Consider the following 26,578-nt stretch of genomic DNA (forward strand, 5'->3'; position numbering starts at 1 on the left):
AATAAGAACTTAGTAATAAATGCTTGTTGACTGGACTGGACTTCTCACCCTTTCGGCTTTGGTTTGCTTCCCTGCTACCCTAGACTCGTTCCAAGTTGGGGGAAATACTGGCTGTGTAACGCATGCCAAAAGCTGGGAACTACAGGGAGAATGTAACGCTCGTGCACAGCTGTGATGGGGTGGGGCGGGGCCAGGTGGAGTGACGCATGCGCCCAGACACTAGGTTGTCGGTTCCTCCAGCTGAGCAGGGGAGGGGCGTGGGGTCACGCGCGGCTATGCGCGCGCAACGTTCAGCGGCGGCGGCGAAACCGAGGCTGGCGGCGGTGGCGGTCGGGACGAGGCTGCACCTACCTAGGGCAGGCGCGCGTGCGTGCGTGTGGCCATGGGGCGCTTTCACTTCACGCGGGACCCCATCCCCGAGTCCGTGGGGAGCGATATGCTGCACTTGAACCAACTCAGCGCGGAGGTGCGCGCGGCGCGTCCTGGGGGTGGGGGAGGGGCAGAGGCGTCCCCCAGAAGCTCCCGGGGGGCGGGGCCCGGCCTGGTTCTCGGGGCGCGCTTCCCTTTTGTGCGTGCGCGGATTGGTTCTGTAAAGAGCTCCGTGTCGGACGTCGGAGACCAGGGGTTGCCCGTGCACGCATCACTGTGTGACCTTAGACCAGTGGCTTGCCCTCTCTGGCCCTTGGGGACCTCCTCTGTAAAGCGAGATCCCATACCCGAACCTTTGATCCTGTGAAACCCAAGTAAAACCCCTTGAACCAAAGTCAAAGAGATTTTATGGGTGGTGGGGTGGGGAGAAGAGGATCAGGCTAAGGAGTGGCTCTCGTGTGGATGCTGTGGAACAATTGGAATGACTGCAGAGACCGGGAAGTGCAGTAGAGCAGATAGGAACGGAGGGCTTCTGGGAGGGAACCCCATCCAGGCCCAGGCCGGCTGGGTAAGTCCAGGGTGTGTTCTCTGCCTTCACTCTCCCGAATTTAGCTTCCGTGTAAAAGAAAGTCATCTAAAAGAAGTTTGTTTGACTTAAGGTAATGTTTCTTACAGGAAGCCAGGTGGCAGCAGTGGAGAGTGCTGGATTCAAGTGTGACAGCCTGGGCAAGTTACTTAACCTCTGCCTAACTCACTTTCTTTAGTTGTAAAATGGGGATGATACTAGCGCACAGGTGGTTGTGAGGATCAAATGTGATAATATTTGTAAAACGTTTCGCAGACCTTGTGTTCTTTGGCAGTTTGAAAACTACGGACCCCTTTCTCAGAAGAATTATTTTTAATAATTGCAAAAATAACCAATTATATTAAAATACAGTTATAAAGAGATTTGGAACTCGAAATTTTTTTTAAAAAATCAGTGTTAAAAATTAATTTTTTAAAAATAACGATTATAAAAAATTTAGGGAAAAAAAGATTGCAGGCAGCAAGTTATTAGAACCCCTAATTTAGAGGATCTCTAAAACCCTAGCATCCCTTGAAATTCCAGGATTCTAACGTGTTTTGTGAGTTTCATGAACTCGAGGCTTCCTTGATTGATTGAAATGAGTTCTAGGCTTATGGTCAGAAAATCTACCTTCAAATTCCTATTCCTTCTGTTAGTTTTGTTGCCATTGTCAAGTCATTTAAATTATCTGAACTTCAGTTTCTCTCTCTAAAGTGGATGTAATCATACCTTTAGTTCTGTCCTAAAAGGGTTATCCGCTGTTATCATTACTGCATAGCCTTTCTCAGTTCTTTGCCCACAGTGGGGTAAGGAATAAAAGTTTCATTGTAATCCTTCAGCAAATTCCTCAGTGGGATGTTTTGCTTCCTGGCTGTCTCATAAAAATCTGTCTATAAAAATTAAGATAATATTATGATAATAAAAACAAGGTGATCTCTGTGTAAACTGCAAAGTACAGCTGTGTACTAAAAATGAGAATAAATCATATTTCTTGCTGAAAATCTCAACTAAGATCTAAACCTCTTTTTAAAATTAACACTTTGATTCCTTTTTTTACAGCATTCATTTTTTAATATCCTACCATCACAGCTCACCCAGTGAACCTTCACAACAAAAACAGTTAAAACAAAACCTACTTAGACAATGACTGCATCAAATAGTATAGGCCTACTATATGCCAGGCATTGCTGCATGTTAGGTATACAAATACAAAACAGAGTCCCTGCCCTCAAGGAGCCTACAAACAAGTAAATATCAGATATATGCAAAATAATTTTTTGTGGGGGATACTAACAGGGGAATTAGAAAAGGTCTCAAGAGAAGGTGGGGTTTGAGCTGAGCTTCTGTACTCCACTGCTCCCCACCCCATTTCCTCTCCTAGGAAAGAGAGTAAGGTGCAATTCCTTATTTCCCCTGGGACTAAGGTTAGTTATTACAATTATAGCATATTTAACTTTGTTAGTGTTCTTTTCATTTACATTACTGTAGTCAATGCTTTCCTGCTTCAGTGTCTAGTTATACAAGTTTTACTATGTTTCTCTGAATTTGTAATTGTTCCCTTCAGAGGAATAATAGTTATTTTCCATAAATTGTCCAACATTTCTATATACCCATCCCCAGTCTCTCTCCTGAGTTCTTATGCAAAAATGCCTGCTGCCTATTGGACATTTCAGCTTACATGTCCCACTGGCAACATGTCTAAAACAACTTATAATATTTACTTTTAATATTAATTTTGCCCCCAGTCAACAAGCATTTGTTTTCTCCTTCCCACCCACTCCCCAGCCAAGGAAAAAAGAACAACAAAACCCTTATGCAAATATGAGTAGTCAAGCAAAACAGGACTCGGTATTGGCTCTACTCCAAAATTCTACAGTTTGAGGCTCATCTCTTATAGGAAACTCATAATTTCCTCCAAACTCATCCCACTTCCATATTTCTGTTTCTCTTGAGTACTATTATCCTTCTAGTCATACAGGTTTGTAACCTTAGAATCATTTTCCACTCCTCACTCTCTTTCACTCCACATATCCAATTGATTGATGTGTCTTGACAAGTCTATCTTCACCATATTTCTCATCCATTCTTTCTTTCTATTTATATCGCTTTCACCTTCAAATCCCCATCATCTCTTGCAAGTGCTATTGCTGTAGCCTAATTACTCTTCTTGCCTTAAGTCTCTTTTCCAATTTGTCCTATACCAAGCCACCAAAGCTATTTTTCCTAAAGAGCAGGTATGATCCTCTTACTTTCATTATCAAAGCTTGTAGCTCTTTCATATCTTTAGAGTCAGATACAAACTCTGTTTGGCATTTAAAATTCTTCATCATCTAGTTAACAGACCGTCTTTCTAGCCTTATTATATGCATTATTTCCCTAGCACGCTTTAGGATCTGACCTAACCAGCTGCTTTCTTATTCATGATACAGGACACCCCATTTCCCATCTTTGTACCGATTTCCTTATGCTTGTAAAAATCTCATCTCTTGTCATTCTAGTTTCCTTCAAAGCTTAATTCAGATGCCACATTCTGCATGAGGTCTTTCCTGACGTCCCTCCCCACCAATACCTTGTAAAAGATAATGTGTGTGTGTATATGTATATATATGTATATGCATGCATATATCCATACATAAATGGATAAATGTCTAAATTGCTGTCTACTTATTTATTTGCACTTCTCTCTTGATAGAATGTAAGCTTCTTGAGGGTGGTCTTTTTCGCTTTTGTTTTTGTATCCCCACTTCCTCCTACTATGCCTATTAAGTACTATCATATGTGCTTAAATGTTTATTGATGGATTGATGGGCACCTTTTCGACAACCACTGAGTCATTTTGGCACACCCAAAAAAAACACACACAAAAAAAACCCCATACCTTTTCTGTCTTTGACCCCCCTTTGGGACATATACCTAGTAGTGGATCTCTGGGTCAAAGGGTGTGAATAGTTTAATGACTCTTCTCCCATAATTTCAAATAGTTTTCCAGTGACTGGACCAGTACACATGTCCACAAAACTTAATTCTTTTTCTAAGTAATATTTTATTTTCCCTCAGTTACATGTAAAGACAATTTTTGACATTCATTTAAAAAATTTTTTGAGTTACAAATTTTCTCTCTCTCCCTTACCAGTGCCTTCCCAGAGAGGGTAAGCAATTTGATTTAAAACCTTAATTCTTAATGTAGAAACTTTCCCTGGTATTGCTGCCCGGGTGTTGACTCGAGAGTTGGGCTTATTTTGGGGCTGGAAGCCTAGCCCTGAGGGTGCAAACGCATCAAGGCTGTAAATTAAAGAGTTCAATGTTTAGTCTTTCTACAATATTTATTGAGTACTTAACCTGTGATGGCTCTTTACTTACCCTTTAAAGGAGATGAATATGGATAAGACTGCCCCTGCCCATGAGGAGTTAGAATTCTGTTAAGGAGATAATACAAGTGATAATTGTCTTATTAGCTTAATATATTATTGTATTTGAGTCTCTCTGCCACCCATGAAGATAAATAAAGCAAATGTTTATAAATTTTACTTTACCTGTGTGAGTACTGAGGCCAGTGTCCCAAGGCTAGTAATTAAGCAATAAACATTTATTTTAGGTGCTATTGTATACCTGGGCCTTGCTGGAGTTACTGAAAGAAAGGGAGGGGGAAAGCAAAAAACAGTTCCTGCCCTGAAGGAGCTTACATTCTAATGACTGAACCTTAGGAAGGAAGGAAGGAAGAAAGAAAGAACTAACATTTATTGAGTTCTTACTAAATTCTAAACGCTATGTTTAGCTCCAGGAAAATCAAAAAGGTCCTTGCTCCTCTGGATCAACCTCATATTCTAATGTGAGACATAACTCAAATTTAAGAAGGAGGTTTTAGCCTCGAGTCAAAAGGAAATGGTCTCTTGGTCCCCAGGTTGCTGAAGCCAAGTAGGTGGCAATACATTTTCTTTGGTATAATTTAACATTTTAAAAAAATTCTGAACAAATGTTTAAAAAGTGTTTCCATACACAGTGCAGAACATAAGAGAATTCTTTATGAAATGATGTATCTCCATTTCATATTGATAGTTTTTTTTAAAGTATGTAATAAATTGTGCAGTTTACTTTCACAACTGCCCAGGATGGCTATGCTTCATTCTGACCTTCCCCCTGTTCTCTTTGCGTTTTTAAAAATGCTACAATAGCCTCCTTTATTTTTCTTTTGACATCACAGTTGCTAACCACTGTCCTCTCTGCTGCCCCAACAATCCCCTTTCCATTAACAGAGAAACCAAGGGAGGGGAAAACCTTTGTAACAAATAAAGTCCATTCTGTGGCCATGTCCAGAAAAGTATGTCTTTTTCTGCACTCTGCCTATCTCCTCTCTGACAGGAGGTGAGATCTTAAGTCTTTCAAGTTTATTTTTCTTTACAGTGTTGCTGACCTTGTATAAGTTACTCTCTTTACTTTGCATCAGTTCATAATATCCTGGATTCTCTGAAATTCTCTTGTCATTTCTCATATTCCATCATGTTCTTATACCACAATTTGAATCATTCCTTAGTTGCTGAGAAGCCATACAAAGTAAACTCTGAAATTCTTTTTCTCCCCTGCCCCCTCCGATGTTTTTTCTGATGTTGCAGTATTTGGTGGTGCCAAGAACTTTGTTGGGATTTTTTTTTCCCCTTGGTCTTTTTTAGCTCTGGCTGCTAAGGGTCTGGGGGCTGCCTCAGGTGTGCAGATAGTTGCCAGTTTGCATGTCCTGAAGGCTTACTCCTCTGGATGATGGCAGAGTTGGGGGTGGGGTGACAGGGACTGGGCTGGATCCTAAAAGGTCTTCTGCAAAATGTGGTGTTTGAGCTGAGTCTAAAAGAAAGCCCATGAGTCTCCAGAATTCAAACCCTTCTTAGTCTCAATAAAGGTTGTTTATGTTGGGTTCATTCTGAGGGAAACAGACTAAGAGATGGGGCAGCATGATCACACATTCAGATACTGGACTTTAGTTACTCTGGAGGAGAGGGCTAGGACCTACCTGTTAGGCTTTCAAAGCTTTTCACACCCTGCCCCTTCCCAGCTCCTCCTTTTCCCATATTCTTACACTTTTCTATTCTTATGCTTGATTCCCCTCCACATTCCCTTTGACCCCCTGACTCTGCTCTCTAGGAACCGGATACTCCATTTCCCATCTCTGATCATTTTCGCTGGCTGACCCCCAGGCCTGGAACACTTGCCCTTGTCTTCTCTGCCCCTTAACTACCCTGGTCTCCGTAAAAAGTTTCACTTTCTGCCAGAAGCCTTTCTCAGTTCTTAATCTTAGTGTTTTCCCTTTGAGACTACCCCTACTTTGCCTTGTATATATCTTGTTTGAATATAGTTGTTTGCCTGTTGTCTCTCTCCCTTGGGAGCAGGGACTGTTTTTTGCCTTTATAGCCCCAGAGCTTAGCACAGTGCCTGGCACGTAGTGGGCACTTAATATATGCTAGTTGATTGCTTGACTGACCTACTAGGTGCATGTTTGCTAGAATAATTTCAGTTCAGCATGAGGAAATCCTACTAAAATAGAGCTGTTCAAAAATGGAATAGTATTAGAGTTGACAGTCACCAAAAGTCTTCAAGCAAAGGTCATTCAGCCATTCAGTGGTTCAGATTGGGAGAGGATCCCAAGAGTCTTCTAGCTTTGAAGTTTTCTTGTCCATTTAATAGTCATATAGTAAGGGTCCTATTAACTGTGTTGTGGGCTAAAGGAAGTCTAGGATCTGTGCCCAAGGAGCCTGTAGTCTAAGATAGGAAATAAGAGTGCTTTACTTTCGTTCGTCTCAGATTTAATCCTCGCATTCTTGTGAGGTAATGATTACAAATAGTATTAGCCCTATTTTGTAGTTGAAGAAATTGAAACTCAGAGACAGTTCCATGGCTTTCTAATCAAGGGCAGTGAGCACGTACCTTATTCCAGGAGGTATTCAAACCTAGGTCTCTGCTTACTGCCTCATGCAAACAGCTGGAGAGGCACTGTGAAGATTGCTTTCAGCTGGGGTGGATCAAAGGGAAATATAGATTTACAGCTGGAAGGAAGCCCAGAGACTTTAAGGACTAAAATGGTTTCTGAAGTTCTCTCTTTAAATCTGTGATCATATAATCCTGTTGGGTCGCTTGCCCCAGGATTTGAACTTAGATCCTTTTATTTAAATTCAGCATTCTTTGTAATATTCTATGCTGGAAGAAACTTAGATCCTCTCATTTGATTTAAATCCAGCACTCTTTGCAGTCGTCTATACTGTAAGGCATATGGAAGCCTCCTTAAAGGAGGTGGCATTGAAGCTGGGCCTTGCTGAAGAATAATAGGTGCCCGGGTACTGCAGCCTATAGCAGAATGGAGATTGCGTCTTCATCTCAGTTCACAGTTTTATGTAGCAGCAGCTGCTGTGTCAATACTTCCTGGTGCTGATGAACTATTTTTAAAAATAACTTTCCTTCAGTGAACTGGATGCAGGTGGTAATTTGTTGTTGGGAAGAGATTTCAGGGTGTTGGAGGCAAAGGCTGGTTTGGGAAATGAGCCAGGAGGAGGAGTGGGAGGAAGAGGTTGTTGATATTTGGGGCTGCAAACGTTCTGAGGTCTTACCTTGTTCTTCTCTTTTGAGACTGCAGCCTAGAGTGGAGTTGAATTGGGAATCTGACTCAGTAGATGTATGTACTAAAATTCTCATTTTCATTTTCACAGCAGTTTGCCACACTGACCGAAGTGATTTTCTACTTTTTGGTTCAACCCAAGGAGGTAAGGTCCTTTACTTGATGACCAGAAGTGTTCAAAGGGGAAGCTATTGTCTTGGATAGCCTAGAAAGTAACTCAGGGCTTCTTGCCCTTTGGCAGAGAGGTGATGGACTGGAGTTCTTACTCTGGGGATGTGTGTATAGAATTGCATCTTTATTTCCATACAATTGATTTCCTTTGTAATCTTCTGTATTTTATTTTATGCAGTTAAAAACATTATTTTGAGAAGGGTTTAACTAGACTGTGAAAGGGGTCCATGACAGAAAAAGATTAAGATTCTCTGGATTAGAGACTTAGAATGAGACATGCATTTTCAGACATGTCTAATGTTTTGTTAAACCATTATGTATTTGTTGCAAGAGAGGGCCTTTTTTTTTTTTTAGGGGGCAGTTACAGGGTAGTAACAGAGAAAGAAGAGAGGAAAGAAAGTAGCATCAGTAAAATATTTCAAAATACAAAAGAAAAGGAAAATTATAGAAGGGGACATGAGTAATTTTGGTACCACTTTTTAACATATATTTTATTTTCCTTTTTTGTCACATTAGCCAATCTGATAGGTTTGAGATAGTACCTCAGAGTTGTTTTAATTTGCATTTCTCTAATTTAAAGTGATTTAGAGTGCTTCTTTATATGCCTATTGATACCTTTGATTTCTTTTCCTGAAAACTGGCTGTTCATATCCTTTCACCATTTATCAGTTAGAGAATGGCTTGTATTCTTGTAAATTTGACTCAGTTCTCTATATATTTGAGAAATGAGGCCTTTATCAGAGATATTTGCTATAAAGACTGTTTCCCAGCCTTTTACTTTCCTTTTAATCTTGGTTTTGTTAGTTTTATTTGTACAAAACCCTTTTATTTTAATATAATCATAATTTTCTGTTTTACATTTTGTAATGCTATCTCTTGTTTACTCATGAATTCTTCCCTTCTCCACAGATCTGACAGGTAGAAATTCCTTGCTCTTCTATTGACGTACACTTTGAAAACAAATTGTACATAATAGAAGTTCATGATTTCATAAACAATCCTCTTTTGTTCATTGCATATTTAAATGTTTGTATTTGATTATTAAGATTATAATAAAAATAATTTCTTAAAATGGTAAGGAGTTTTTTTGTGTTCTGCATGTGCTGTAGGTTGAAACATTCCTGGCTAAACTGTCTGATTTTGCTGCCACCAATCAGATCAGCCTTGGGCCCTTAAAAAATATTGTGAAAAGCCTTCTTCTGGTACCTAATGGTGAGTGAATTGTTTGCCCTTGATGCTTTCATTATTGGCATTACCATTCATTCTCTCATGTTGGAAACTTAATTCTGTGTTTTCTCTCTCCCTTATCATTCATATGTCCTTTAGGCTTCTGAAAAAATATAAATCAAAACCAAAATTCTTTGAATTAACTATTTCTTTTTTCTTCTCACCTTCCCTGTTCCCTAGTTGATTAAAAAAGAAAAGAAAAGAAAAATGAAGCACTCTTAACAAACACTCACAGTTAAACAAAACAAATTCTTGTATTGGCTACATCCAAAAAACTGTATTTCTCATTCTTCATCTTGAATCCATCACTTCTCTATTAAGAGGTTGGTAACATGCTTTAGTCCTCTTGAATTGTAGTTAATCCGTTGTGTTGAGGAGAGTTCTTAAGCTTTTCAGTATCTTTTATCTTTATGATGTTGTCATTGTGTAAATTGTTCTACTGACTTTTCTTGATATATTCCGTATTGGTTCATACAGTATTTCCAGCTTCTTTGAAATTACCCTTTTCATCCATTCTTATGGTATATTGGTATTCCATTACATACCATAATTCTTTCAGCCTAAGTGATGACTTCTAAGTCTTGCTGATTCTGTGGATGCCATGTCTTCTACCTCTGCAGCTGTCTTCTCATGCTCCCCTCCCACCTCCCAGGACAGACCCCCCCCCCTCCCGCACATACACCTAGACTACTAAAATAGCCTTCATATGGAGTTTCCCAGCTCCATCCATCTTTTTTCCAACTAATTCATCCTTTATGTTACTAATTTATCTTCTTCAAGCTTAGATCTGGTTTTATCACATCTGAGGAGAGTATAGTACAGGGAAAAGGGTCCTGAAGTTGACATCCTGGGCTGCAATCCTGCACCTTACCTTTAAGTGAGCCACTTACCTCTCTGGATGCTTTTTCTTCCTCTATATCTGTTAAATTGGAACAAGTACCTCTGAGGTCTCTTCTAGCTCTGAATGTGTGAGCCCTGACTCTTCAGTGCTGCAGATCCCTATTGCCTACTAAGTAAGTTTAGATTCCTTTGCTAGCATCACAGACCCCTGATGCCATGCTACTTTTTCACCTGTATTTCATCTTCCTTCCTTCCTTATACTCTCTGCTCTAGCCATATTGGAGTCTTCCCTGAAGATGTTCTTTGGACTCCCCTTGCTGTGTCCTTAGAGTGTTCCCTCTCAAGAGATCTTTCTCTTTCTTTCCCTTTCCCCTTCTTTTGTTAAATATCTACCTAATCTTTTTTTTTTTGGCTAGGTAGTCAGGGTTAAGTGACTTGCCCAGTGTCATACAGCTGGTAAATGTCAAGTGTCTAAGGGTGGTTTTGAATTCAGATCCTCCTGACTCCAGGGCTGCTCCCTTCCCACCCCCTACTCCCCTCCTACTGCCTACCCCCAGTCTTTTTTTTATTTTAATTAATTACTTTATTTGTTTTCAGTTTTCAATAATCATTTCCATAAGTTTTAAATTTTCTTCCCCTCCCTATTCCTTCCCTTCCCAAGACAGCATGCAATCTTACATGGGTTCTACACATATATTCTTATTAAACACATTTTCACATTAGTCATGTTCCATAGAAGAATTAAAATGAATGGGAGAAACCTTGAGAAAAACCAAACCAAAACAAAATCTAACGCAAGAGAAAATAGTCTGATTCATTCTACATTCTGTTCCATAGTTTTTTCCTCTGGATGTAGATGACATTTTACCTCAAGAGTCCTTTGGGAATATTTTAGGTCGTTGGATTCCTGTGAAGGACTAAGTCTACCAGAAAAATTCTTTGCACGCTGTGGTTATTGCTGTGTACGCAATTCTCCTGGTTCTGCTCCTTTCACTCAGTATCAGTTCATATAAGTCTTTCCAAGCCTTTCTGAAGACTTCCTGTTCATCATTTCTTATAGCACAATAGTATTACATTACATTCATGTACTACAACTTGTTTAGTCATTCCCCAATTGATGAGCATCTCCTTGATTTCCAGTTCTTGGCAACCACAAAGAGAGCTGCTATAAATGTTTTTGTACATGTGGAACCCTTTCCCATTTTTATTTTTTTTATTTTTATATTTTTTAAAATTAAATTGTTTTCAGTGTTCTACAATCACTTCCATATATCTTAGATTTTTTTCCCCTCCTTCTCCCTCCTTCCCCACTCCTTCCCTGAGATGGCATGCAATTTTATGTAGGTTCTACACATACATTCCTATTAAATACATTTTCACCTTAGTCATGTTGCATAGAAGAATTAAAATGAATAGGAGATATCATAAAACAAAACATAATACAAAAGAAAATGGTCTGCTTCATTCTGGGATCTTATTCCATAGTTCTTTCTCTGGATGTGGAAAGCATTTTGCCTCAAGAGTCCACTGGAAATTTTTTAAGTCCTTGCATTGCAATGAATACTAAGTCTACCAGAAAAATTCTTCACACATTTGGTTGTTGCTGTGTATAAAGTTCTCCTGATTCTGCTCCTTTCGCTCAGCATCAGATCATATAAGTCTTTCCAGATGTCTCGGAAGTCTTCCTGTTCATCATTTCTTATAGCACAATAGTACTCCATTACATTCACATACCACAGATTATTCTACCATTCCCCAATTGATGGACATCCCCTTGATTTCCAGTTTTTGACCACCACAAAGAGAGCTGCTATAAATATTTTTGTACATGTGGGACCCTTTCCCATTTTTATGTTCTCTTTGGGATACAGTCCTAGAAGTGATATTGGTCAAATATTGTTTGGGTCAAAGAGTATGCCCATTTTTTAGCCCTTTGGGCATAGTTCCAAACTGCTCTCCAGAATGGATGGATCGGATCACAGCTCCACCAACAATGAATTTGTGTTCCAACTCTCCCACATCTTCTCCAACATTTATCATCTTCCTGTTTTGTCATGTTAAGCCAATCTGATAGGTGTGATGTGGTACCTCAGAGTTGTTTTGATTTGCATCTCTCCAATCAGTAGTGATTTAGAGCATTTTTTCATATGACTATAGATAGCTTTAGTTTCTTCCTCTGAAAACTGCCTGTTCATATACTTTGACTATTTATCAATTGAGAAATGACTTGTATTCTTGTATATTTGACTCAGTTCCCTATATATTTTAGAAATGAGGCCTTTGTCACAGACACTAGTTGCAAAAATTCTTTCCCAGTTTTCTGCTTCCCTCCTAATCTTGGTTGCATTGGGCTTGGCTGTGCAAAAGCTTTTCAATTTAATGTAATCAAAATTATCCATTTTGCATTTCATAATGTTCTCTGTTTCTTATTGAGTCATAAATTTCTCCATGCTCCATAAATCTGACAAATACACTATTCCTTGCTCTCCTTGTTTGTTTATAGTATCAGCCTTTATGCCTAGATTGTGTACCCATTTGGACTATATTCCGATGTGCAGTGTCAGGCATTGGTCTATGCACAGTTTCTGCCATACTATTACCCAATTTTTCAAGCAGTTTTTGTCAGACAGTGAGCTCTTATCCCAGAAACTGGGGTCCTTGAGGTTATCAAACAGTAGACTGCTATAATCACTAACTACTGTGTCTTGTGTACCTGACCTATTCCACTGGTCTACCCCTCTATTTCTTAGCCAGTACCAAGTGGTTTTGATGATTGCTGCTTCATAATACAATTTGAGATCTGGTATGACTAGGCCACCTTCCCTAGCATTTCTTTTTATTAATTCCCTTGATATTCTGTACCTTTTGTTCTTCCAGATGAATTTTAACATTATTTTTTCTAGTTCTCAAAAATAATTTTCTGGTAGTTTGATTGGTATGGCACTGAATAAGTAAATTAATTTAGGTAGAATTGTCATTTTTATTATATTAGCTCAGCCTACCCACGAACAACTTATGTTTTTCCAATTACTTAGATCTGACTTTATTTGTGAGAAAAGTATTTTGTAATTGTGTCCATATAGTGCCTGAGTTTGTTTTGGCAGGTAGACTCCCAAATATTTTATAATGTCTACCATAACTTTAAGTGGGATTTCTCTTTCTATCTCTTGCTATAGGTCTTTGTTAGTAATATCCCCCAGTCTTTGAAGCCCAACCCACATAGCACTTCTTTGATTTGAGCTCCACAACATTGGTAATGACTTTTCCCCCTCAGCCTTCACTCATAAAATAAATATTCTGTCAGACATTCAGTCAGTATGCATTTATTAAGGGCTGATTGTGTGCCCTGCAGTGTGCTAAGTGCTTGGGAAGGTGAGGGTGGGGAGATTCAGGATGAGATCTTACAAAGAAAAAGCAAAAATAGTCTGCTCCTCAAGGAACTTACATTCTAATGGAGGACAAGTGGATAAAATAGGTACATATAAGATTCCTATATTCCTATAAGGTAACTTTAGAGAGGAACCAACAGCTAGGAGAAAGCTAAGGAAAGGCCCCCTATGGATGTGACCTTTGAGTGAAGTCTTGAGAGGGAAGCCAGGTCTTCTCAGAGGTGGAGGTGAGTAGGGAACAACCAGGACAAAGGCAAGGAGATAAGAGATGAAATGCCATATGTGAGCATTCCCCTATTGATGGGTATCCCCTTAGTTTTTAATTCTTTGCAACCACAAAAAGAATTGCCACAGACATTTTTGTATATTTTTAGTTAGAGTTTGTTTTGCTTAGGACTAATTCTTCCTTCTTCCTTTTCCCTTTTTCTTGAATGAAATGGAATTCTGTACCCAATTGCATGTGGAGCTTATCTGTACTTCTTCCTTGAGACTCTACCATCTCGGCATCATCGTTCATACCATTTAAAAAGAAAAGAAGTTTTAAAAAAATTGACATCAGCTAAGTCTGCCAGTCTATGCAGCATCACACACCTGTAGTACCTCACCTCTGCAAAGAAGTAAAGGAGGAAGTACATCATCTCTTTGGAACCAACCCTGATTTTTACAGTTAACCAGTATTTGGTTCAGGGATTTTTGTTGTTCTCTTCCTTTTCATCATTGTCATTGTGCATATCACTTTACCCTTTACTTCAGTTTGTAAACTTTCTTGATATTCATAATTTCTGACACAGTAATATGCTATCATGTTTCTGTACCATAGTCAGTTTAGCTCTGAGGAGAGCTCTCCTGATTTCCTAATCTCCAGCCAGTCATAGAATTCCATAGCTCAAAAAAGACCTTAAGTACAACTGCCTTCTTTTTAAGGTAGAGGAAAATGAGGCTCAAAGAGTGAAAGAAATTGCCCAGGGTTACTCTGTGAGTTAATATAGAGCAGGAATCTCTTGACACCCAGACCAAGGTTCTTTGTCCTATACCAGGTTACCTCTTCCTCTCCCAAACTCCCCTGCACAGTGCCCATCCAGCTTTCACACCACAGTTCAGATCCAGAAATCTGCAGTCAAGTAGAAGCTCCTAGAGGAGTTTTTCTATCCCTAGCACCTAGCACATAATAGGTGCTAAATAAATGTTTGCAATACTTATCTGTATTGTTTCACCATTTAATCTAGTCTTTCTTTTGCGGCCTGTTTCACTAGTGTCTGTCTTGCTTTCCTAAAAAGACTGTATGCTTCTTGGGACCAGCAGTTGTTTTGGTTACTTCATGGTAGGGCTCGGTCATTACTGGTCTAGGTGAAATGAATTGAATGGAAGAGAACGGGAAGCAGCAGCCAACTAGACGATTACCATGATCTATTTGTTTATTAGTCAATATTTATTAATGACATTCAGAGCTGATCTTTTGTCCAGGAGGACTATGCCTTTGGGCATTCACTCAGTCAGCAAGCATTTATTAAGTGTCTCCTATATGTCAGGCTCTGTGATAGGCACGGGGGATACAAAGACAAAGAATGAAACAGCCCTACCCTCCACCAGCTTACATTCTGTTGGCATTGAAGTGGGAGTACTGAGTCCCTCTCAGGAGGAATACCTGTTAGACCTCTTTAGAAATCTTTAGTGGCTTCTATTGTCACATTCCTAGGTAGCTCTTTCCCTCCCTTTCTAACCATATTACCTTCATTCAAGAGCTCTGCAGACCTGTTAGCTTAACTAAGACCTCCCCTTTCTGTACTTTCTTATGCCCTAAATAGTCTCCTTTTTTCTTGCTGGTAGATTTCTGTTATTTCACTAAAGCACAGCTAAAATGCCTTTCCCAAAAAGATTTCTTCTCTTCTCCCTTCCCTTCCCCCAAACCCAATTGTTAATAACAACCTTTTTCCTTGGAACTCACAGAGTATTTTGTGTATATTTATTTTATCATGTAATTCTGTGGATTCCAGTTTTCTATATTTTGTTCTCCCCCTGTTAGATTATGACCTTCATGAAGGCAGGGTTCCTGTCATATCTAAGTAGAGATCACACGTACACACCCTATATACTGTCAGCATTTAAGAAATGTTGGATGAAAGCACAATTACATGGTCTTAACAGTTCAGCCTCCTGTCTCCTCAAAGTAAAGCTAACATATCAAATAAAATGTCTATTGTTGTAAAAGAGAAGACTAGTTATGCATTCATCTGAGCCTGAAACTGTCATTTTCTCAGGTTTTTATGTAAGGGTCTTAGTTGGTTGGAACATCCTTGACTTTGAACAGATTTAAGGCTATCATTTTTAGCCTTTCTTCCCTTTCCTTAATTTGTGCTATTATTCTTCCTTTCTCATATTTCCCCCCTAAAACCTGACTTTATTTTTTCTATTAATCATCTAAGATTAAAAAAAAAAAAGGAATTAATTTTAACTCTTCATTCTCCCTTCCCTCAATTAGTTAGCAAGTCCTCTCAGTTCTTCCTTCATAATGTCTTTCTTTATGAGTCTCTTCTTTTCCATCTCCCCTGCAACTACCCTAGGCGAGATTCTTAATCATGTCTGTGTTGCTGCTGTGGTCTTGACATTCAACAAATACTGGGCACCTGCTATATGTAAGGACAGTGTTAAGTGCTCAAGAAGCCCCTGAAGAGACCTAGTTCCTTCTCTGAAGGAGCTCACAATCTGACAGTGGAGGTGAGACAGATATAAGTAACTTAATACAAAATAGATTATAAGTATAAGGATGTGTGTGGGGAGGGAGTTGGTCTGGACACCTTTGACTAACTAAGGTTATTCGTTCTCCCTTTCTTCCTTTCTTCCCTTCCCCGCCTCCTCCCTAGGTGATGAAATCACAGAAGAGTCAGGTAACAAGGACAAGCTATTAATGTTTTGAACACAGTGCAAAGAAGGATTGTCATTTTGCTATCCTTTATGAAGTGTCAGGGAATTCTTCCTTGATGGAATTAAAAGGGTAGCTTGCCATTAGCTGGACTTTAAAAAGATAGCTTGCTAGCCCAAACCCCTCTCTCCACTTGAAATTTTCCTCTTTTATTTTGAAGACATCACTATCCTTCTAGGAACACAACTTCATGATCTCAGAGACATTTTTTGACCCTTTTCTCTCCCTCTTCCTCACTGCCTGGCATCTAATCAGTTGCCAAATCCTGTTATTTTTAACTCTGTACCATATCTCACATCTGTCTCTTCTTCCCTCATGAAGCCACTGTGAGAGTTCAGACCCTCCCTACCTCTTGCCTGAACTACTGTAATAGCTCATACTTTTTTCTGCTGTCTCACAGAAGAAGACGTGGCTTATTGTTTTTGTTATTTATTTTCTGATTTATCTTTTCTTTACAGCTAGATAAAGTTCCTCACCCCATCTTATACCTCTTTATATCCTTAACACTTAGCCCCATAGTCCTATAGAAGGAGCACCAGCTGGGTATCATTGGGCAAGTCACTTACACATTCTGTTCCCATATTAAATAGGGATAAGTTATATTTGTACCTCTGGAAGCCTTTTATTGCTGTTATTGGCCGTTCAGTAAGGGTTTGATGATGGTCCTTAGAATTGAGACTGCCGTTGTAGATACCTCTACTGCTGCAGGAAGCTTTAGGCAGTAAGATATTCATTCAGCAGTTATTAGTACCTACTATATGCTAGGTATTATGTGGGGTGAGGTATTCAAAGGCAAAAAAATGTAAAAAAGGATTTACATGCTATTCAAGAGATAAACATTACATCGACTAATTTTCAAAAGCAGTTTTTCAAAAATTTTATATTGAAAAGCAGTTCTTTCTAAAACTCACTCCCCAACATTGATTCAGAAGTTACACACCTTTTGGTTTTCAAGGGAAAATCTTAGCCAAGTATATGAAGAGGGTCAGGTACAGTCAATCATCATCTTTTTTTTTTTTTTTTAACTTCGCCCACTAGTTAATAGATATCCAGGCTGTATCTGGCACAGTCCTGGGAGCTGAGAAGCAAAGACAAAAATAGAAGTGTGCACTTGACCTCAAGGAGCTTATGTTGGCCTGGGAGTGGAGTTGATGGGGGAAACAACCTGTACAAAGATAAGTAAATGCTAAATAAATATAAAGGATTTCCTGGTTCAGCTGGGGGAATTAGGGAAGGTTTTACAAAGAAAGTGGCCTTGCAGCTGAACCTAGAAGGGGTAGACAAGGGTTCTAAGAGACTTAAGTAGATAGTAAGCTGTGTGGTATCACTAGATGATCTTTTTAGTACATATTTATTGAATTCTTGAAACTCTGTTCTTTCTCTCTTTTTCCCCCTCTAGAATTTTTCACAGTAGGCTCACATTGACATCCTTCTTCTCTTGTTACACCAAACAAGATTATATAGGTTGATGGCCTGAGGAACAATATTTGATAATTTTGCAACAAATTTGAACAAAAACAAAATCTTTGCCCTTCCCTTCACTTCCCTCTGGACTATCATAGTGATGGGGGGGGTGTGGGGGGGTGGGAGGGGGTTCTAACCAAAATTGCTCTGTCTATCAAAAATAAGGCTCTGGGGCTTTTTAGTAATGGCATATGTTAGCAATCTCTTCTCTAACTCATCTCCCACAGTCTAATGGGATTAGTGGAACAAGTACTACTGACCTTGTATTACAGATATGGAAACTTAGGCTCCAACAGGTTACTTAGGTCCAAGATCACGCAGCAAGTTAGTATCAGAGCTGAAACTCAACCCAGTTGTCTTGATTCCTAGGCCATTGTTCTGTAGTATCCTGCAAAACTGGCTAAGGAGGAGGGAAACAAGCATACATTAAGCTTATGTGCCAGGCACTGTTCTGAACGCTTTACAAATACTCTTCTTTGATCCTCACAACCACCCTGGGAAGGGTGCTGTTGTTATCCTCATTTTATAGTTGAGGCAGACATAGTTGTTGAATAACGTGACCAGGGACACATAGCTAATGTCTGAGGCTTGATTTGAACTTAGGTCTTCCTGACTCCAGGTCTAGCATGCTCTCTACTATACTGTCTAGCTGCCTCTGAGTTCAAAATCTATCTGTGTTTAGGGAAAGAAAATCTTAATTCTCCCTTCCTGATGGGATTCAGTGATTTATAACCCTTAGTGTTTACATAGGAGCTTAAGATAATACTTTAAAACTGGAAGGGACCTTAAGTGTTCCCTCCTCATTTTACAGATGAGCAAACTGAGGCACACATTCCCCTTTCTGTTTTAGTCATGTCAACTACCTATTACTGTGAGTGTTGTACTAGGTATAATATGTCCTTGAGTGCCCCTGCTTTGAGAAAGGATCCAGACAGATTAAGTTTTCTGCTCTCATTGATTTAGTAGAGAGTAAAAGTACCAAGGACTAGGTTGATCCCTAAATTTTTTTCACAATAACTCAGTCTAGGGACCTTTCTTCTCTAATGATAATAAACAAGGTTCTGAGAAATAACTTTTGCAATTCCTGTCAAAAACACCAAACCCAAAGCCCAAATGAGAAAGTCTTGGCCCCAAAGCCTGTAACTGTTCCACTCAGATGATTCCACCTCCTGTACCCTAGTCAAGACACCAGGCCTTTCTTGCCCATGCCCTTCTCAAGCAAAGCTCTCCCGTATGCTGTCCCAGGAGAGAAGGGGCCTGAGAGAATATCCTCTGGATTGTTAAAAGATTTAGCTCAAATTCAAATGAGGTTTTAAATCCTGGCAGCTTTCCTCCTCTTAAAGGGCTCTCCCTCTGACTCCCATTTTAATCTCATGTACTTATTGTAATCTAGTTTGTATTCTGTTCATCTAGCTCAGAGATGGTATGGGGATAGAGAGGGAACTAGGAAGACTAGTTCAGGTCCTGCAACACATTCTTGCTTTGTGACTCTGGACCAGTCACTCCCTTTTCGGTACTCTAGACAACTCTTAAGTTCCAGATCAGCAACTGACCTGGATTGGTAGAAAGTGTTTCCAAACCTGGGAACTCATTTCACCAATGAAATGCTGTGTTTATCCCTTGTACTTATTTGGAGGTGTACGTGGCTTAACCCCCTACTAGACTGTTAGCTCCATCAGGGCAGGGATTTTCTTTGTGTTCCTGTATATAGCTTCCAGCACAGTGCAGTGTACACAGTGGGTGCTCAATGAAGCTTTGTTCAATGAATGGATGATGAATGAAGGGCAGAAAGTATGAAAGACCCAGGCATTTAATGCAGAACTTAACTATCCGCCCACCCTCTGCCTTCCTGCCAGTGCCCCTTACCTTTATGGAAGAAACCTAGAAGTCCCTCTCCACTTAGACCCTCTCGCTCAACTCTCTCCTCTCCAGTCGTGGTGGGCTACTTCTATGAGGCAAATACCCTAATGCATCCCCAAGGTATCTGGGCCTTTCCAGACACCTTGTAGAGATACCCTTAGGTCTTTGGGCCCATGACACTGCTCTGTAGCTGAACTCCCCTACATCTTCCTGATTTAGAGTGTGAACTTTTTGAGAGCCAAAACAGTATTGTTTTTCTCCTTGTTATCTCTAGAGCTTACTTAACTTGATACTTCTTACATAGTACTTTATAAGTTCATTTTAATAAACCCACTGCAAAGGCAAACTTCAGGAGTTATAAAAGATTCCTTGGGCCCTCCAGAGTAGCCCCACTGGATCCAGTGTCTTGGCGTTTTAGATGGGACTGTGGGCTGACTCTTTTGAGCCTGCCCAGGCTGCCCAAATGCACACAGTGCTTCCTGGTATTTCCTGGTATTTCGCCTTTCTCCACTTTAGACTTCCTTGTCCTGTCAAATTTCTGAGATGAAAGATTTCCTCTCTTTGTTTAAATGGTTTCTCTTCAGGTGTTTGTGGCCATAGACATGTCTGAGTATTGAAGGAATAAGGGAAGGAGGCAGTTTGGGGCCAAAAAGAGCTTTTATCTTCCCTTCTTATTCTTTAAACGTCATCTTGAGGTTTGGGGAAAAGTCAGTGGTATAGACACCAGGCATTTATTTGTGACTTTCTACTGTAGAATTTTGGTTGAAAAGTTGGTCTCCAAAGCCTAGAGAAGATTTGAACATTCATAAACACTTTGTTCTCCAACATCACTTCACGAACTTGAAAACACAGCAGGGGCTGTTCCTTAGGGCTTCAAGGGGTTGACTTAGTCTGGGGAATAGGAAGGAACTTTAGAGTTTAAGCTGTTGTAGGCCAGCAGGTTGACAGTTTAGCCACAAGTTTAATTCCTATAGGATCCAGCTAATATCTTTAAACTAGTAGAATCTACAAAGAAAAGGGTGGTTTCTTACAAGTTGATTAGGAGTTCAGTATAATCTATAAACCTTAAGTCTTGTGAAATATCCTTTCTTGCTTTCCCCTGTAAACTACTTTGCCTTGAATTTTATTAGAAATGATTTCTCTCCTCCCACTCTCACCTTTTTTTCTACCTATTCATAACATATTCAAGGACTCAAGTAGATTCCCACCTCTTCTAGGAAACCTTCCCAGATTACCCATGTTAGTCTGTTCTCTTATTCCTTTTACACTTCAGAATCCTCGTCCAACTCATTTAACAGGGGAAGAAGCTGATGTCCAGGGAAGAGAAATGACTTCTCAGACCAGAACTAGAACCTTGACTCACACAGAGCCCCAGTTCTGTTCTCTACAAAGTCAGTCCCTACACCAGGCCATTTGTCTTCATCCTGTTGGTTACAGTAGAAGCCCCTTAAGGGCACAGTATAAGACCATTTATGTCACTTTACCTTTGTATCTGTCCCAGGGCTTTCATGCAGTGAGTTCATAAATTCATCCTTAGCCCTGGATTCTAGTTCAAGACTTGCTACTTTGTTGCTTTGGGCAACTTACTTCCTTTCTCTGAGCCTTAGTTTCCTTCTCTACAAAATAAAGACCAAACGATCTTTTATATCCCTTCAATTGCTAAGTCCTGGGACCTTCAGATTTTGTGTCCTCTAATTCCTAGTACACTGTGTTGCACATTGCTTAATATGTTCAATCAGATTGCCTTGTTAATTCTTGCCTGCTTCCTTTCTCCATTTTAGATTTTAAACTGTATATGGGTCTAAGTCTTTTATTTCTTCGGTGTCCCCTGCACACCCCAGAACACTCATTAAACCTGCAAAGGCTGACTGCTCCCAGGTTTAAAACGAGTTTGTCTTTCTGCTTCCTAGGTGCCTTGAAGAAGAATATGACTGCTGAGCAGGTCAGAGCAGATTTCATTACTCTGGGTAGGCCCTTTATTTGCCTCTGCTAAATATTAAGTGATTGGTGCCTTTTATTATGCTAATCCTCCTTCTTTTCTCCCTCAGGGCTCAGTGAAGAGAAAGCCACTTATTTTTCTGAGAAGGTATCTCAATTCCTTTTAATCAGGATTAATTAAGATTTCTTGTTTTATTTCCAATACTCCAGTGCATCTGTGATCTCATTCATGTGGGTATTCATGTTTTACTTCATAAAAGGAAAAATACTGATTTGGAGAAAACAATCAACCACAGATAACTTCTGTTGGCTTAATGGTTTTCGTTCAGTAGCACAGGGTCATTAGAAAAGAGGACTGGGGAAAAGCTACCTGGCACGATGCAAGAGTTAAGAGGGCTTAGGTTCAAGCCCCATGTCTGATAAAAAGACCGTGTGTGACCCCTGGCAAGTCATTTAGCCCCATTGATTCTCCCCTTCTGTCCCCATCCCTAAATCTTTAAGACTGTATGTTATGGGGCAGGTGCTTGTACTCTCCACTTTGGTAGAGGGAGTTTCCTTATTGGGCATTCCCTACACCTCAGAAAAGAAAAAAAGTACAGGACTTAAAGTCAGGGGACCTGACCAGATTCTGACCCCTAGATATTAAAAGGGAATTTAATAATACTTACACTACTCAGTAGGGTTGTTGTCAAGAAAGAGCTTTGTAGTGCTATATTGCTGTGAGCTTTTATTATCATCATATAAATGGGGTAATGCTTTTAGTGCATATTTTTTTCCCCTTTTAGGCTGGATTTAAACATTTCAGAATCAATAAGTGATATTTCACTATTTTTATACCAACTACCATTGCTGTTTTGGAAAGAAAGAAGAAATTTAAATTCCTCCCTCTTCCTTGTCCCTTTTCTGGATAGGGGCATGTAGGCCTTCCTCTTATGACTACTGCCTAGGACTGAATCTCTTACTGGGAGGGGCAGAGAGGTGGAAGTGGGGGAAATGGTAGAAAGAAGAAAGATTTTTTTTCTCTTCATGTGATTTTTTTAAATTTGGTTTTATTCTGGCAGTGGAAACAGAAATCTCCTACACTTGCACGATGGGCAATAGGACAGACATTGATGATCAACCAGCTTATAGATATGGAATGGAAATTTGGAGGTAACTAACTTCAGCCAGGTTTGAAATTAATGGGAGGGTTAGGGGAAGTGTGGATAAATTCCTTTGGAAGAAAGGGAACTTGAAATGGGCAAGATGTTGCCCTCTCATAGAAGGGTGTTTATGTTAATTCAGTGGGAACCCTGTTACCTAAATAACAAAATGATGTATAACTCTAACTTCTAGACCCTACTGTCCTGGGAAAACTTCTAATTTTGCTGTCTCCGCTTGGCCCTGATGATCCATCCATTAGATGGTCTATAGAATCTGGATCTTCTAAGTAACTCTTGGGCCAGTGACTAGTTTACTGCCTTTCCTGTGGAAAACCAGTGTGGCATAATTACATAAGGCATACTCAGCAACAGTGGGAAAGTCCCTCCACCTCCCTGAGTCTTTTCCTTATCTGAAAAATGGAATAATAACACATAGGAGAAAGCCTGAGTCCTAAAACTGCTGTCCAAAAGCAGCTGCCCAATAAGATATGTATGTAAATAAAGCTTCTCAAACACTTCTAAGCCTTTCAGGAGTATCTCTCAATAAATCTCATGCTCAATTTTCCCTTCTGTGTCACAGTGACGTCAGGGAGCAGTGAACTGCAGAAAGTGGGGAGTATATTTTTACAAGTAAGTAAGTCTTCCCTCTCTGCCCCTTCCCCCCCAAAAATTTTTTTGGAAATATGCATTTTTTTTTTGGTCATTTGATCTTTTTAAATGAAGGTAATTAGGATCAAATCTACATTATGTTGCCAGAGAATATTCATAGAAACAAGTACAGGGAATCCTCAAAGTCTTAATGCTTAGCAAATTTAAGCTTCAGTAGCCTAAACCTGCACTAATACTTTTGGGACTCCCTATAGATCCCTAACTTGTTATTAGAATAAAGGGCTTAATCACAGGCAGGCTTCAAGCCCAGGCTCCTTGATAGCCCCTTGTCAGGTGGTATTGTAGTGAGGGTTTGGGCTTTGGTGTGAGGTTGAGTTGGACAAGATGACCTTTGAGCTCTCTTTCAACTCTCCAGCTCTGAAATTCTTTGAGGGGTTGGAAGGAGGGGTGACCTTAATGAATGCTATCAGGTTAATGGAACTCAGTTGTTTTGTGTAAAATGTTTGATTACCAGTACTGGGATACACTTAGGAAGCTTGGGTTTGGGAGGAGAATCAGATTGTTTACAGGGAACTATGAAATTAAAAACCAGCAGCTTTGGATTTGGTTTCTTTTTCTCTGTCAGTTGAAGTTGGTGGTTAAAAAAGGAAACCAGACTGAAAACGTGTATATAGGTGAGTCCTACCTCCCTTTTCCTGAGCAGGGCTATTACAGAACAGAAGCATTTCTTCTCTGTGACTTGGACCCATATTTAGCTTTTCTTCATTTGTGGAGCTCTCAGGAGAGGGCTAGGGTAAACGGGAGTGGCAGTTGGGGTCTGGATTCAAGGATTAGTGCCATCACCAGTGAGCTTTGACAAGCTATTTCCCTATTTAGAGCCTGAGCTTTCCCTTCTCTGAAATAAGGATCTTTATGTTTACATGAAAATTTCTATTTATAATAATAACTGGCACTTAGTATGTGTCAGGCACTATGCTAAGCACTTTACAACTGTCATTTTCTTTAGTTCTCACAACAACCCTGGGAGGTATTATTATTATTATTATTTTTCCCATTTTATAGTTGAGGAAACTGAGGCAGAAGGTTAAGTGACTTGACCAGGATCACATAGCTAGTAAGTATCTGGGGCTGGATTTGAACTCAGGTGTTCCTGACTCCAGGCCCAGAATTCTATCCACTGTACCACCTATGGCAACCTGTGCATTGGAGTCTCCAATAGGGAAGAATATGGGAGCAGGAACTCTGTCCTTGTCTTCCTTTTAGGAAAAATACCGTGCATGTAATAGTGTAGAATACTAATAATAATAACAGCATTTATATAGTGCTTTAGGATTTGCAGAGTCTTTCACATATATTATCTCATTTGAGCCTCACAACCACCATGCAGGGTAGGTGCTCTTATAAGGAAAATGAGGCTGAGAGAGTAAGTGATTTACACAGTCAAGTGTCTGAGGGAGAATTTGATTTGGAGTCTTCTTGATACCCAGTTTAGTGTTGTATCTGCTATGCCCACTTAGGGGCCTTCCAAGTGGAATCAGAAATATGGTGGGGAGGTCTGTAACAAGAAATCAGCAACTTTGGACAGTCTACAGTGGGTTAGATTTTCAAAAAGAAGAGAAAGAAATCAAGGATTAAAATTCTTCAAAATTCAATTCTATCCCATAAACACTGATTGAAACTGCTTTCTGGTAAACATGTAAAGGATTATAAGGATGAACAGTGCATGACTTAGCCTTCAAGAAACTTATAGTTAGGGGAAATAAAACATGTTTGTAAATCCATTAGTCAGCAAGCATTTTTTTAAATGCCTACTCTGTGTCAGACTCTGAAAATACAAAGGCATCAATGAAAGAGTCCCTGCTCTTAAGAAGCTTACTTTGTAATTAAATAATACAAACATTAAAAACTATCTTTCTAGAAGAAATCACTCTGAACACCATGAAGACTGTCCTTCATTCTGTGGAAATCTGTCATTTTTCATCCTTTTATATGTGATTTTTTTTTTGGTCACTTCAGTATTTGTAGGCCAAGCAGAAGGGAAGGTTTTTTGGTTTTTTTTTAAAAAGCTGTTTATGAAAAGTAACCCTTTGAGGCATCTATCAAAATTGGAAACATTTACCTGACACTGAGTTTCCTTTCCCTAGAGTTAACCCTGCCTCAGTTCTACAACTTCCTGAGTGAGATGGAACGGGTCCGAGCTGGCATGGAGTGTTTCTGCTGAAGCTGAAGGAAGAAGACTCAGAGAGCTAACTTGATTTTCCTTGTGACCTGCTCAGTAACAGCTCAAGGACTGCGGTGTCCCCAAAAAGGGTCACAGTTCTGTACTAGGAAGCCTAATACAATTGTCACATAAACCCATGATTCATGAAATAACCACTCATCATACAGACCATGTCTCAAATATTTAAACCATTAAGAGGGGGAGAAATCAAGGCAGTTTGTTATACTCCTCCTTTCTTGCCTTTCAGAACTCCCATTTTCTCAAACTTTCAAGACCAGCAGTCTTAACTACAGAATAGAGTTAACCTGAAATTAGGCAAGGGAAGTCTTCACTGTCAGCATCCTGAGAGCCAGAACCTGAAACAAACAAACAAACAAAAAATTCATTTACCATGTATAGTGAGGATTCTCTCATATGAGACTCTATTTTAATGATATCTGTGTATTAAACCCAAGAGCTCCTCTTTCAAAGACTTCTGTTCTTTGGAAGCCTAGACTCAGTCTCTCCTTCTGTCCTGTGAAGGTCATTATCTTCTCAGCCTCCTTAGAAGTCTAGTTCTGCCTTATCTAAGTGTCTGATAAAAGGTTTGAAGAAGAGGCCTTAATCCTCTTGTCCATGTACCCTGGGTTTGTAATGGTTTGGGAAACAAGATGATCAGAATTTGGGTTGGACCTGAAAAGAGAGTCTGGGTGAGGCAGAGGGAATTTGCTATGCTTTAAGGACAGTCTAGGAATAGGAGTGCCTTTAGGTTAAAGCCTTGAAGAAAAGTGGACCATAGATCTGGATCTTCTTTTGAGACCTTGTAGGTCATTTGGCCTAACATCCTCTTTTCATAGATGAGGAAACTAAGACCCAGAGATGGTAAGTGGCTTGCCCATCTCACATAGATGGCAGAGCTAGGATTTAAACTTAGGTCTTGCTACTCCAAATCCAGCATTCTATACCACTGTACCACGTTGCCTTGTCCACATGAAGAAGTTGTGTATACTCTGCTGTTGATATGAGGTGTTCGTTTCCAACCTAGTATATCACTTTTCACCAATTGTTGATTATAACATTAAGAACTTGAAGGACCTTGGACTGCATCATGTCCAGGTAAGGGGAGAGGTGGAGCATTAGAAATAATTTCATCCATCGGTTCCTTACCTGGAATTCATGAACTTAAAAAAAATTTTTTATAACTATTGCACTATATTTGATTTCCTTTGAAATTCTATGTATTTTATATTATACATTTTAAAACATACTGAGAAGAGGTCCATGACTCA

The 26,578-nt window shown here is 39.7% G+C and overlaps 1 protein-coding gene across 8 annotated transcripts; it reads left to right on the forward strand.

Moving 5' to 3' along the window:
• Positions 1 to 204: 204 nt before the first annotated feature.
• Positions 205 to 25,780, forward strand: COMMD7 (COMM domain containing 7). Of its 8 annotated transcripts, none has more exons than XM_072631587.1 (10): positions 248 to 466; positions 1,045 to 1,095; positions 7,621 to 7,674; positions 8,810 to 8,912; positions 21,311 to 21,367; positions 21,449 to 21,486; positions 22,400 to 22,490; positions 23,061 to 23,110; positions 23,715 to 23,763; positions 25,234 to 25,780. In XM_072631587.1, the coding sequence occupies exons 1-10, from the start codon at positions 383 to 385 to the stop codon at positions 25,308 to 25,310; spliced, it is 654 nt and encodes a 217-aa protein (XP_072487688.1). In that variant the 5' UTR covers positions 248 to 382; the 3' UTR covers positions 25,311 to 25,780. The 8 variants fall into 8 exon arrangements, with proteins under 8 accessions (XP_072487692.1, XP_072487691.1, XP_072487695.1 ...); XM_072631588.1 differs by having other exon boundaries at positions 279 to 466; positions 7,624 to 7,674; XM_072631591.1 differs by lacking the exon at positions 1,045 to 1,095 and having other exon boundaries at positions 205 to 466; positions 7,624 to 7,674.
• Positions 25,781 to 26,578: the final 798 nt, after the last annotated feature.

This window comes from Notamacropus eugenii, chromosome 1 (assembly GCF_028372415.1).
Source record: "Notamacropus eugenii isolate mMacEug1 chromosome 1, mMacEug1.pri_v2, whole genome shotgun sequence".
Classification (NCBI taxonomy): Eukaryota; Metazoa; Chordata; class Mammalia; order Diprotodontia; family Macropodidae; genus Notamacropus; species Notamacropus eugenii.